This window comes from Papilio polytes, unplaced genomic scaffold (genome assembly GCF_000836215.1).
Source record: "Papilio polytes unplaced genomic scaffold, Ppol_1.0 DF824069.1, whole genome shotgun sequence".
Lineage (NCBI taxonomy): Eukaryota > Metazoa > Arthropoda > Insecta > Lepidoptera > Papilionidae > Papilio > Papilio polytes.
The window spans coordinates 1,728,745-1,741,990 of record NW_013525135.1 but is presented as its reverse complement, the minus strand read 5'-3'; the positions used below and the strand labels follow the sequence as shown (position 1 = coordinate 1,741,990).

Sequence of the window (13,246 nt, the reverse complement as noted above, 5' to 3'; positions counted from 1 at the left end):
TTTATAATGATTCGATGATAATGTTGGGTTATGGAGTAAATAGATTTAGAAAATTACTTCTAGTTTTAATAGCTTATAATTGACGTTGTATTACAGTTTATAGCTAACCTAGTTTTATATATATAGTATAGCGCATAGAAATGTAAGCGTCGCAAAGCCAAGCCTGCGTGGAGCGGTCTACTTGCGCCAATCGCGTGCGCAGACATTATTGATTTTCTCAACGCGACCCCACCGCCGACCCCAAAGCCGACGCATTTCATCCCCCTTCACTCTATAACAATACCTATAACTACTATTCCAGTTACCTAGGCGTTGTTGATTTATGGTATTTTCGACACTAATATTTTGTCTACACTGAACATTACTTTTTAAGTTTTTTTTTCCAATTGTACTGTATCTACAATTCAGCAAGCATATCACTTTATCCTTTAAGTCATTAATTAAGTTAGATTAAATGGCAGACAATTTATTTATATGCATTTGTATCAAATGGTTAGAATTGGGTGAGGTAGAAGTATTCATGATCGTCACAATCAGCTCATTATACGATATGTCCCCACTGAGGGGCTCGGAGCCTACCCTAGGTTAGGCTGACTAGGCCATAGTCAACCACGCTGTCCCAGTGCGGGTTGGTTGATTTCATGCATATCTTTGAATTTCTTTTCCAATATTTGCGGGTTGCATCACGATGCTTTCTTTCATCGAAAGAACGTTGGGTAAATTATGTACATATGAAATTCGAAAATCGCATTGGGACATGACAGGATCCAAACCCAAGATTACAAGTCAAGTGCTTAAACCACTGAGCCACCGACGCTCTTTATTATATTGCTACCCAATTTTAAATACAGACTCTGAAGTTTGTCGCGTATTTGAATATCGAAGCAGGAACTACCTAAATGAGCCACGTCTATCTGTATATTGCGAAAAAGAAAAAAACTTAATCGGTCTTAATGTAGAGTTTACTATCTAATAATACTGTCGTTTACAAAGATGAGCGCCGTTAATCAAAACTTAACTTAGTATATCGTTGAAATGTTGAGAGAGATCTATTAATGCTAGGTAAAAGTTAATATTTTAAAATATATACAGTATTTGAGCTGACAAAGATAAGTATACAAAACCAAACAAGCTCCTTTAATTTAAGTGATTCTTTTCTACACTGTCGACTAGTCTAAAGGCCAGAATACCTATGCCAGTGAATTAGAGTAGAAACAAGACAGTTCTAGGCACATGGCAGTGCATGCGAGTGTGTCAGCTACTATCATGCGATTTGCTGCCCTAACGTTTGGCCAATAGAGCATTTTACTCTGTACAGAAACATATATATTTCTCATAATGCTATTTTTCTAAACATTTATTCGATCTTTTTTGTCTTACATTTATTAGTAGACAAAGAAACACACGTGCATGTATTAGAAGGGTCGGGGCCATAAGTCCGTCAAATTCATTATTGCTCTCTCGGTGCGATTATCCATTTGTTTTTATGTTCATATTTTTTTTAAAATAATTTCGTTAATTATTTTAATGACAGAAAACAACATTCAAACGTTAGTAATAAATAGATAAATCTGCATCACTTTTATTGTCGAGGATATATTATTGCGTGCAAAGTATTTCATGATTTTCATTTATTTTTACATGTTCGATTCTTTCCGAGAGGAGTTTATACTTTTATGGTCACATGTATCAATTATTACGAAATACCAACATGTTTCTTCTTTAATTTCTATGTTTTAAAAAGATGGCAGTGTTATAAACCAACGTCAATTGTGATTTTCATCTCAATTACTCATAGTCATGTTGTTTGTTAAACTTCTTGAGTTTTGCATTTTCTTCTACTGTAATGATAAATAACTCTTATAAAATTATACAGAAGAATCGAGTAGTAATAAAAACGATAAGTGAAGTCTTGAGCTTTTTGCTCTTCATTTGTTATTTCTTGACGTTTGTTTGCTAATGTGTCAGGTGTCAAGTGCCAGTGTCACTAAACTGTCATTTAATTTGTGATTGTGGAGGATTGATTGTAAATTGTAATGGGATTTTAACATTTTGTGATGAAAAAGATACCTTAATAAGTGAAATGTTTTGAGAATTTCATAACATAATACGACGTAATGAATTCCCAAACTAAGTCAGCGGCTCTTTCAGCCGATCTTAACAGCTTCATATATGGAGTATCCCGAAGGAATTTTCAAAATGCACCGGAACTAACCAAAATAGGCATCTTGCTTCTTAAAAGCTTTCCTGCCGCTAGAGATGCTGTTTTAGAATATTTTGCTATGGTATTTCATGAAGCAGTAAACGTATCAATAAATCAAGGAGATTATGAGGCAAGTTACACTTTCGTTAAATCATGAAAACATGATTTAAACTTAAAATGAAGTATCAACTAACATATATTTTATCTTGGAATATACTAAAACATGTTACAGCTGGATGCCAGTGCGAACGGAGCCTTAGAGAGTGTGACTATGATTGGACCAGAATTATGCAGCCTCGGGGATACCTGGGCACCATTCATTGCACCATGGTGTATCAATTTGATAATGGATATTGCCACTGACAAAGCTAATCTACCAAGTAAATATATTACCAGTACTTCAATTTAAGAATTTGGTAAATATATTCCTCCGGTAAAATACTGTTTTTTTTTTTCAGATGCAACTTTACAAGCAACTGAACCTGTAAGAGTTTTACTAGATATAACAACACAAAACTTAACTATGTTGAATTCTGAGGAAAGAGCCAAATGCATTGACATGATGTTAGGTAATTTGCTTTTCACTTTAAAGTTTTTTTTTCAAAATACCAGCTAAATTAAAGAAAAGTCAATTAGACTAACAAATGTTTAATGTTGTAGGTTGCCGAGCTTGTTCATGGGCAGTTGGATGGGTGGGCCGTGCAGAACCAGCACTAGTAGCCCCCAGGGCATTAGCACTGGGTGCTGATGCTGCTAGGGCAGTACTAGCTCACTTGGGCAACCATCCCCCAGCTTTATTCCATGTCAGAGCAGCTATTGTTGAGCTTTTTCAAGTGAGTAACTTTATAATAAAATGTCGACCTTTGTATTTTGGTCTTAAACTTCCCACACAATTCTAAAACCAATGAAATACTAAATTTTACGGCTATGTTTAATATTGTTTAAAGTGATTTAGAAACAGCAGAAGTTATCATAGGTAAATTAATTACAGGAAGCAATCAAAGAAGATGGTCAACCAGACAAGAAGCGTGAGGTCATACCATATTTGCTCAACTTAGCATCCAAATCTGATATAGTTCTAAAAGCTCTGATACAAGATATTGAAAATACATGTAAGTTCAGTTTAGGAACATTTTCAAATTTAACAATAATATTGTGCCTAAGTCCTAATTTATATGCAATGTAAAAAAACCTTTTACTGTCATTTAAAAAAAATTGCCAAATCAATGTTTTATTTTTTTTATTAAGCTTTAGCTTTGATCACTAGCTAAAGTCTTATCTTCCAAACTTGAAACCCTCCACAAGGTACAGGTACAGTTGTGACAATTTGCTGTGTTCCACTTACAGAAAATTGCCTTGTTTCTTGCAATTACACAAACTCCGCCTCAATTAACTGGGTATTACTGACCAATATTTTTCGTATCGATTTCAATGCTACATCCTTTTGGTTTGTTCAGGGCCATTGTACAGAAATACTAACGATTGTAGTTTTTAAAGTGGAACACCACCATATTCCCAAACTGTACAATATTGAGATGTTTTAAAAGTATTGCATTTTGTTTTAAACATAACTGAATGTATAATCACAGTAACGGATGAAGTATTGGAGCGTCTGAGCGCGGTGTGCATGGCTCACAGACACAGCGGGGCGTGGGAGGGTGTCGGCCCCGCAGCCATTGTCTCCTTGCTGCTGCGCTCTGATATACACTGCCTGTTTCTGTTACTCAAACACGCGCAGAAGAATCTATTCTCAAGACAGTTGTTAGGTTAGTGTTGCTAATTGTAACTACAAAGGTGTTTTTAATAATTTTTATTTGTATTTAGTAAAATCACATGAAAAATTTAAAGTTACTAATTTACGTTAATCTTATGCAAATTATTTTGTTAGATGTTAATAATTGAAAAATAGTTTTTTTTAATGAAAAAAGTATATCTTCCATGTGGAAGGTTGTTTTATTATAATTTACTTACTATACTTTCAGAATATCTCTTACAAAAGCTGGAGTTTGAATGTCTGTTCCCGGAGAGGAACATCCCTCTGTTGACGAGTGCTGCAGAGGAGATCACCATGGTGCGAGAGAGGCTGCTCACTGGCAATCAACTGGAGCAGAATTCTTTAGCCAGGATACTTATTTTAGTTGGTAAGTGTTAAATTAATAGGAATTATATTGCTTAAGTTGTTGCTACCAAACTTAACAGGTTTAAGTTAGCGAATAATTACAATCGGTTGATTGACTAGTTTGTTGCTCTTGATTCGGTTGATTAGTTGCTTTAGTCATTGCTCAACTAATCTTAAGACATGATACTGTCCTTGATGAAAATGTCCTTTAATACAGGGAATCAACCTTGTTATATAAGGATATATAATATATATAATTGAACAAAATACAGAATTATAAAAATTAAAAGTAAAAAAATGTTTGAAATGAATCTTTAAAATTATATGTGAATTCTAATATTATGTTCTTGTATAAATAATTAATTACATCTTTTACAAAAAAAAAAAATACTCTGAATAGTTATCTATTAGTCGGCTGCTTAATCAAATGGTCAAATTTTTTGAACTTTTAGGTTCCATTTTACCTTCAGAGTTTGTGTCAACGATTAGTTACTTCCTGCAGTACTCAAGGAATGATACAACGCTGGCATTGCTAGTACGGATCATATATGGTACAATAACTATGCACAAGCCAAATGATTCTACAGACATCAGTACTGATACTGAGAGATATCAGAATTTTATAAAAACAGGCGTAGAATATGCTCTAAGAGAAGCCATGATGTCCGACACTCAGATTAAAAAGTGTTTCATACAAGATACTGTGGCTCAAGACGAAAAGACTTATTTGCATCATTACTGTTTGAACATTATTAAACTGCTAAGGTAAGGATTGAATATTTGTCGTTTTTATTTTAAAAATCTATTTACGACGCATATAAAGAGGATATTTCCCCTTCCTATGCGTCTCCTCTACCAAATCCAGTTTTTCATCCAATCCTATATGAGATAAGGGTGGAACGGGAAGGGGACTAAAATTGTGCCTCCAGCACCACATGGATCAGACGAAACGCGAAATTGCTCCCACTCACGCCTGTCTTCTGTGTGGTCGCATTACACCTGGCATCCCACCCATTCACGCGAAGATATTAAAGCGGGCTCTACCACTGTTAAATTATCCGCCTGGAAACTAGATGGGAGGGGTCGGGGCGTGTGTTCTACCTGCGCACGCGGCCCGTGGGGCGCGCGGTGGAGGCCAACCTGCAGCGTGTGGGCGGCGCCCTGCACGAGCGCGCCTCGCTGCTGCGCACGCGCCACGCCCACACCATGCACTCCCTGCCAGAGATGCCCACGTGCCATGCGCTCGTTGAGGTACCTTCAAACTTAACCTTATACACTGCAAATTGTCACAAATCATCACAATAATTAAAAAAAAAATTCTAACATTTTCATTCATCTTTAACACATTTTATAGAAATTTGTTTGAGTTGTGATTTCAAAAAAAATTTTTTTCAGGTGTTGGATAGAGTGGACATAACGGGTACAAAATCGCCCCCGCCCAGTGTGGAAGCGATACTAAAAGTGGTACAGGCAACCGTTAAATACTTCTTTAGATGCTTACATATAGAAGGTAAGCTTCTTAACTTTTGTATAGGATACTTTATTAAAAATGCACAATTTTTTTAGGAAACTTGGAGATCGACGTTAATGAAGTCTATTGTAATTTCATAAGCCATTGAAAACTATATTACATTTGATAGGAATGATTTAAAAAAATGATTTATTTAATATACAACAATCGTGTATATAAGGCGGTAGAAAATATTATTTTTTGTAATGATGTTTTATTTTATAATATAGATACAATGGAGAAGATAAGCGGCGTGCAGGGCGCGTGCCGGCTGCTGCGCAAGCTGTGCGCGCAGAGCAAGCTGGCGCGGGCGCTGGCGCTGCGCGACCTGCTGGAGACCGCCATGTTCCGCGAGGAGCGCGCCTTCGGCAGCCGCCCGCACGCCGCCGCCGCCTCGCCCGTGCACCACCGCCTCATGCACCTCAACCAGCAGCACGTCAGGCTTTACACATGATACACATGGACTCATTCATTACACACAAACTCAACCATTACACAGATACTCAACGTTTACACAAATCCTCGACAATTACACATATACTCAATGATTACACACTTTTCTAGTATTTACACACGTACTCGACAATTACACACATATTCATTCTCATTCAGTTACTATACACTTGTTATTGATGTGTAATGTCTATGCTATGTAAAGCGATAAATCGTTACATGTTGTGTCCAGGGCCCGATAACGCAGCTGACGCAGAGCCACACGTCGGTGTTCCACGCCGGCATCATCGGCAAGGGCGTGCGCAAGGGCGGTGGCGGCGGCGCGGGGGGCGCGGCCGACGCGGACATCCCTCCCATACTCACCACCAATAATGAGCTGCTCATGGGCGCGCTCATGTCTTGTATGGTGAGCACGATCATATTTTTGTTTAAATTAAAAAAAGCCACTTGTGCACTAAAATAAAAAAAACTAAAGTATTGTTTTTACTCAGGACGGCAACAGTGGTATAGTGGAGGGGGCGACGTCAGTCTCTCTGCTGCTGGTGGAACTCGTGTCTCCCGATGTTATGTACAATGGTCTGCCGTGGCCGGATGAAGACTTTACTAAGGTGACTGTTTTTTTTTACTTCTAGGTTATAATCGTTATTGCAAATATTAATGTGTGTCCAAATTAATAGGACCATTTGTAAATATGCTAATAATAAAACTTACACATTTACATCAATTATTCAATTATCTTTTTCCAAATGATAAATGTCTAATGGTTCTTAGTGGCCAGTGTGTCACATCTCACAATCCTTAATCTTTGCCAACCACAGAGATCGGATATGTAACTCTTCAATCGGCCCATTGACTTCACTCAGCCATTCTCTTTGTATATAAACTGTTATTTTCTTTAAAAAAAAGAGAAATAAGCTCATCTGCAGTATAACCCAATTAATTTGTGTATGTAGCAAGTAAGCATAGAGCGCGAGCTATACATGCGTGGCGCAGTAGAGCGGTGCGCAGTGTCGCGCGCGGCGCTGCGGCGAGTGGCGCGCGCGCGGCCCGCGCTCTGCCTCGCCTCCGCGCTGCTGCGCGCCGCCGCCGCCACGCTGCTGCATCGTCTGCGTGCACACCTCGGTAACTAACACTATATACATATATACATCTGTGACAGAGGTAGACAATCTTGCACACCTATTTCGCCATAGAAGCATTCAACTCTAACAAACATCTATCCATTTAAAGTTTGACATTTTTTGTATTAGTAAGATAATTTTAAGTGTGTGTCTAGTATTAAAAATGTGAGATGTGCCTGTGTGCAGACCGGCAGGGGCGCGGGGCGGAGGCGGCGCGCGAGCTGTCGGCGCTGTCGGAGCTGCTGTCGGTGATGTCGCTGGGCCAGCTGCTGCCGCACCCGCTCTCGCACATGCTGGAGCTGGCGCCAGAGCTCACCGCGGGAGAGGTCACACAACATTCGATACAACTATAACTGTTTATACTTTGTCTAATTAAGATTGATTATAGTGTTCTAAATAATTTAGATTAGTTTGACAATTCATTTCAAATTTAGTAGGGACGGGTTGTGTAAAATCAGTCATGAATCTTATCGATATTCGATTTTTCTTATAGAAGTTGGAATCGATAGATTTATAGTTATTTGTTATGATATTAAAAAAAAACTGTTTTCTCAAATTAATAATGACCACAACAAATAATGAGAGTAAATAAATGTTTATTATACCGTACGTAATCGAATTGGATTTCGCTATTATTTCTGTCATCGCTAAATTCTCTACACTATAATCAATACCAGAATTGTCCTATAAAGTAGTTTATAAGGAAATAATAACTATAGTCGAGTTCGATAATTATTTAAACCGTATATCGATAGTTCTAAATTGTTCGCTATGCGTGTTTGTTTCGTCACTACGATACCTGTCATATGCGTCATTTATCAAACTAATCTATTTTATTTAGACAAACTATAGTTCGACAATTCATTTGACAATTTAGTAGGGATGGGTTCTGTAAAATGAGGCATGAATCTTTTCGATTTTCGATTTTTATTCTTATAGAAGTCGGAATCGATAGATTTATTATTACAGTTATGCTTGTACATTTTATCATTTTAGTGGATTATTTTAATAACCATGACACTAAGAGTATGTCAAGGTTCCTAAAAATCCAAACATTAAGGTTTCGTCACTTGCCGAAATTTGAGTTTCAAGTTCGAATTCATGTTTGCGATTGTGACGTACATGTATTAGTTGCAATTTACTTTCTGCGAATTTTTAATTTCTAATGCAGGCGTTTATAATATTGCCTTTGTTACAGCTTGTACAAGTATTACGAGATTGTCTATGGAATTACACAAGAGACCATGTGCCTTCGCCAGCATTGTTTACTTGTGATTCTTCGGGTAAATGCGCATATTTTATTCCTTATGCTGAGGTTTTACTTTTGATTTGAAAAAATAACTTCAAATATTGATATTTTCTATAGGTCTTCACTGGCGAGACCCTTCTACGTGCAAGCCGCCATCCACCTACACGGACACCCTGCGACTTATCATTCAAAAGAGAATATCAAAACTAGGACATTTGTATCCCATAATGTTCTTGAATCTCGACAAAGAAAATTAAACTTTAAGATTTACAGAATCTGTAAATAATGTAAATAGTTTAAAATAGTAATCGAATAATAAAAGTGCCTAATTTACTGTAATAATTGTTTTATTTTTATTTGAATACAACTTGCAAATTAGAAGTAAAGCAAAAAATACCGAAAATGCTCTCCTCCAAAACTCCACTTGTTGAAACATATTCGTACCCATGGGCCAGCTCGCCCAGTGCAAGAAATTCCGCGTTTTCTTTGATAATGACGGAAAGGATGGGGAAAAAAAGTGGATTTGACGGTGGAGGAGACATATGAGAAAGGGAAATATAGAATAACACATTTGCAAGTTCGGATGTATATGAGCAGCGATCGCTTCGCTTTCTCGTCGAATTCAGATGACCGCTGGCTCGTTTGCCACCTTGTGATATAAAATATGATCTCCAATCAAATGGAATGTTAATATGAATCGATGTATCAGTAGATATCGATTAAAGATCGTCAATGACTGATCGAATTAATGGATCAACGCAATAATCTTTTATATTCTGCATTTCTGTGTCTATGGCATAACGTCAAATAAATTGTCAGGTTTGATTTGTTTTTGTTTGACAGTGACAGGAAAATTGTGGTAACCTACTGCGAAAATTGCGGTGTTTTTTTTTCAATTTGTAATTATTACTCACTTAAATTCTAAAGGATAATAAACGTAGTACTTAACTAAATAAACTATATCATTATGGACGAAGAAAGTAGAAAACCAATATGCCTGATCATTTTAGGTTAGATATTTGTTTTTGTTTTATTTATTGCTATTTGGATTTAAGATATAGGTTTAATCTTAAATAAACATGTACTGTTTGTTTTAAGGAATGGCGGGAGCTGGTAAAACCTCATTTACGAGACGTTTGGCGGGGAAAATAGTGGAAGGTTCCCGACCGTATTTGATCAATTTGGACCCGGCTTGCAGAGAAGTACCTTATCCAGCTAATATAGGTATAAAGTTCTATTCGCACGATCCTATTTATGTTGTCATTTTGTGTTCGGTGTTATTTTCTATAAACTTTTAAAGTCGGGGAACAATGTTAGTTACATTTGTATGAAAATCGTGTAAGCAATGAAAAACCCTCAATAATTTTCTTTGCAGATGTAAGAGATACAGTAGATTATAAGGAAGTGATGAAACAGTATGGCTTAGGACCTAATGGTGGTATTGTCACAGCCCTGAATTTGTTCTCAACAAAATTCGGTCAAGTTGTAGATTTGATTGAGAAAGCTGGGAAGAAACATAAATATTGTGTCATTGATACACCAGGTAAATAAATATATTTTTATTCAAAGCATGAAAAATATAATTTATATTTAAAAAAAAATACTGTAATTACATTTAAGTCAAATAAAAAAATAACTCCTTAAGTTCTAAATGTGAAATTGTTAAAATAAGATCATATAAATAAATTATTGATTTACCATTTAAAATCTACTCATAGCATGAATAAGGGAAAATTAAATAATATTATTGATCTTATACTTTTTTTTGTTATGGGGGAGAAATCATTATCTTATACCTATAAATATTGGTATCTCTAGGTCAAATAGAAGTATTCACATGGTCAGCATCAGGCACAATAGTGACGGAAACTCTTGCATCATCTTGTCCAACCGTGGTAGTGTATGTCATGGACACAGTGAGAAGTGTGTCTCCAGTTACATTTATGTCCAACATGTTGTATGCCTGCTCCATTTTGTACAAGACGAGACTGCCTTTCATTGTTGTTATGAACAAGGTAAGCCTATTTGTGTATAAAATGTATATTTCTTATATTCAAGTAACTTAAATGTAACCATTGATTAAGAACATGCTTTAAATTATGTCTTGTACTTGTTTGAAATACACCATTTTTGGCTGATGGTTGGGTTGGTAGCGCTGGAAAGGTTAAAGTAAAAATTATCATTTCCAAGCAATGACCATGAGAGAGTTAAAGCATAAATTGATTGATGGTATAAGATTCATTATTAACACACAATATTTTATATACCTTCTCTACACTACACTATTCAAGTATAGGTGTTATCTATATCTGTACTTTATATCATAAAGAGGAAAGATTAGTATTTTTGTATGTATTGTAATGACTCAAAAACTACTGAGCCAATTTGAAAAATTATTTCACCATTAATAAGCTATATTATCTGTAAGTAACATAAGCTATATTCTTTATTATCGCGTGGAAAAAGTCGCGAGGAACAGCTAATATTATATACAAATAACTATTTTATATATGAATATCAGACAGATGTAGTAGACAACGCATATGCGGTGGAATGGATGCGTGACTTCGAGTCGTTCCAAGAGGCGCTGGACGCGGGTACGGAGAGCTCGAGCGAAGGCGGCTCGTACGCCGGCAACCTGGCGCGCTCCATGGCCCTCGCACTCGACAACTTCTACTCAGACCTGAAGTGCTGTGGTGTCAGTGCACACACCGGAGATGTTAGTCTTTCATTTTGAGATTTTTACAGTGACTTCTATAAATAGACTGGATAAGACATGGTATTTGATTTTCACCATTTTGTAGTAAACAGTTGTGATTGGTAGCGGTAGAGAATTCAACCTAATAATATAGGTAGACTGAACTATCAACATAAATAGCTGTTATTTCTTAATAATGACCTATCCATTTAAACTAATCAGTTGGTTTGAAATATATTGGTATATGGCAGATTTTTTCAAACATGGAAATGTTTGTTACCATTGTTTATGTTTTTTACTGCAGGGATTTGATGAATTCTTCAAGTTAGTTGATGTAGCTGCTGAAGAATATGAGAAGTAAGTATCTTTATTTATTCATTCCACATATTTTATGTTGAATATATAGATGCTTATTTTACGTTTTTGATTGTATTTACATAAAGATATTTTTCAGAGAATATAAAGCGGATTGGCTCAAAATGAAACAGGAGAAAGAGGAAGAAAGAAAACGACAAGAGGAAGAGTTGAAAAGAGATACACATGGTAGGATTTATAAAAAATATAAAAAAAATAACATTTAAAACTGTGTAAAAATGTACCGATAATTGTTTCGTTAATTAAATTATAACAGAAAATAAAACAATTGCAGATTCATCCGAGGCAGTGATAGACAAGAAGAAACTTATAGAAGAGGTAGTGTCGGGGAGGGAGATAGCAGATATGTATCTGAAACACCCGGGCAATGAGAGCTCCAGCGATGAGGAGGGAACCGAGGCTGGGGTTATTGAAGGTGAGACATTATCATACTAGTATTATAAATGCGAAAGTTTGAATGGATGGATGGATGTTTGTTAGAGTTTGTTAACAGCTGAATGGATCTTGATGAAATTTGGCATAGATGTAGAGGATAGTCTGGAAGAACACACAGACTACTTTCATTTGTTTTTTTTAATTCCGCGCGGACGGAGTCAGATGCGAAAGCTAGTTGAATTATGTATTTGTACAAAATACAATATGATCAAGTGGCATTTTTAATTTCCAGATGACAAACCAGAAGATGTTGCCATGTTCCAAGAATTTTTAAGGAAACACGTCAAACCAAACAACATGGACAGTAAAACTTAGTAATAAGAGTTTAATTAAATACTCCCGTATAAAATAAGATAAAACGATTAAATATGTATATGTATGAAAATGTTTAATTTTTTTATTTAAAAATTTCCATTTTTTTAGAATAGCGTCTTGGGAAACATGAAAGTAAAATAAAAAGTCGATGTCATAACTATAAAATTTATTTAAATTTAAGTACAAATAAAATTAACTACAATAAATAAATTTGATTCCTTGCATAGTTTATAAATAATTATTATAACATGAGGTTACATTACCCCCAATTGACGTATTTTTTTTACAATTCAAACAGATCTTTAGTTAAATAATTACAATGATTATTCAAGTTAAAATTATTTTGTAATTAAATAAAAACATTACAATTGTAATTAGGAATGTAAATTAGAAAAAATATTTCAAATAATAAAGAAAAAAGGGAATAAAAGCATCTAGCCCAAAAAGATCCCTAATCCTCATGTTAGGGGTAAGAGAAAAAAGTAGAATAGATAGGTACCTCTAAATTGAAAAACCCATATCGAGCAATCTTTCCTTTGATCTTGCAAAAAATAATATGCTCCCAATCAACACATAAATATATAACAAAGATAGGAAACGAGGTATCTTCCAAATAGAAGTTTTAAAATAAATAAAAACCCACCCACAATGTATTTTATTTGAAATGTAGACTGATGTCCTTTCAATGTTTTTTTTACATTTTTCGAAATCATTAACTTAATAACATTGATAATACAAAAACGCCAAATAGAATAATTATCAATAAAT

The 13,246-nt window shown here is 35.5% G+C and overlaps 2 protein-coding genes across 2 annotated transcripts; both read left to right on the top strand.

Moving 5' to 3' along the window:
• The first annotated feature begins 1,992 nt into the window (after positions 1–1,992).
• Positions 1,993–8,976, top strand: LOC106100217. The gene is made up of 17 exons (XM_013279001.1): positions 1,993–2,333; positions 2,436–2,583; positions 2,662–2,772; positions 2,864–3,036; positions 3,195–3,315; positions 3,793–3,969; positions 4,186–4,344; positions 4,775–5,087; positions 5,396–5,573; positions 5,718–5,832; positions 6,063–6,268; positions 6,518–6,691; positions 6,777–6,893; positions 7,239–7,407; positions 7,593–7,732; positions 8,605–8,689; positions 8,773–8,976. The coding sequence occupies exons 1-17, from the start codon at positions 2,118–2,120 to the stop codon at positions 8,910–8,912; spliced, it is 2,742 nt and encodes a 913-aa protein (XP_013134455.1). The 5' UTR covers positions 1,993–2,117; the 3' UTR covers positions 8,913–8,976.
• Positions 8,977–9,482: 506 nt separating this feature from the next.
• LOC106100115 (GPN-loop GTPase 1) lies at positions 9,483–12,548 on the top strand. The gene is made up of 9 exons (XM_013278853.1): positions 9,483–9,665; positions 9,754–9,879; positions 10,031–10,198; positions 10,474–10,670; positions 11,177–11,374; positions 11,658–11,710; positions 11,808–11,896; positions 12,003–12,143; positions 12,396–12,548. Exons 1-9 carry the CDS (start codon positions 9,623–9,625, stop codon positions 12,476–12,478), a joined length of 1,098 nt encoding a protein of 365 aa, XP_013134307.1. The 5' UTR covers positions 9,483–9,622; the 3' UTR covers positions 12,479–12,548.
• The last annotated feature ends 698 nt before the right edge of the window (positions 12,549–13,246 follow it).

What these genes read in the sequence shown, in the direction of transcription:
- LOC106100217 (XM_013279001.1), top strand. Translation starts at nt 2,118, where the DNA reads ATGAATTCCCAAACTAAGTCAGCGGCTCTTTCAGCCGATCTTAACAGC. An exon ending in ACAAGATATTGAAAATACAT is followed by an intron (nt 3,316 to 3,792) that starts GTAAGTTCAGTT and finishes GTATAATCACAG; the next exon opens with TAACGGATGAAGTATTGGAG. An exon ending in ATTCTCAAGACAGTTGTTAG is followed by an intron (nt 3,970 to 4,185) that starts GTTAGTGTTGCT and finishes CTATACTTTCAG; the next exon opens with AATATCTCTTACAAAAGCTG.
- LOC106100115 (XM_013278853.1), top strand. Translation starts at nt 9,623, where the DNA reads ATGGACGAAGAAAGTAGAAAACCAATATGCCTGATCATTTTAG. An exon ending in TCAGTGCACACACCGGAGAT is followed by an intron (nt 11,375 to 11,657) that starts GTTAGTCTTTCA and finishes TTTTTACTGCAG; the next exon opens with GGATTTGATGAATTCTTCAA. An exon ending in CGAGGCTGGGGTTATTGAAG is followed by an intron (nt 12,144 to 12,395) that starts GTGAGACATTAT and finishes TTTAATTTCCAG; the next exon opens with ATGACAAACCAGAAGATGTT.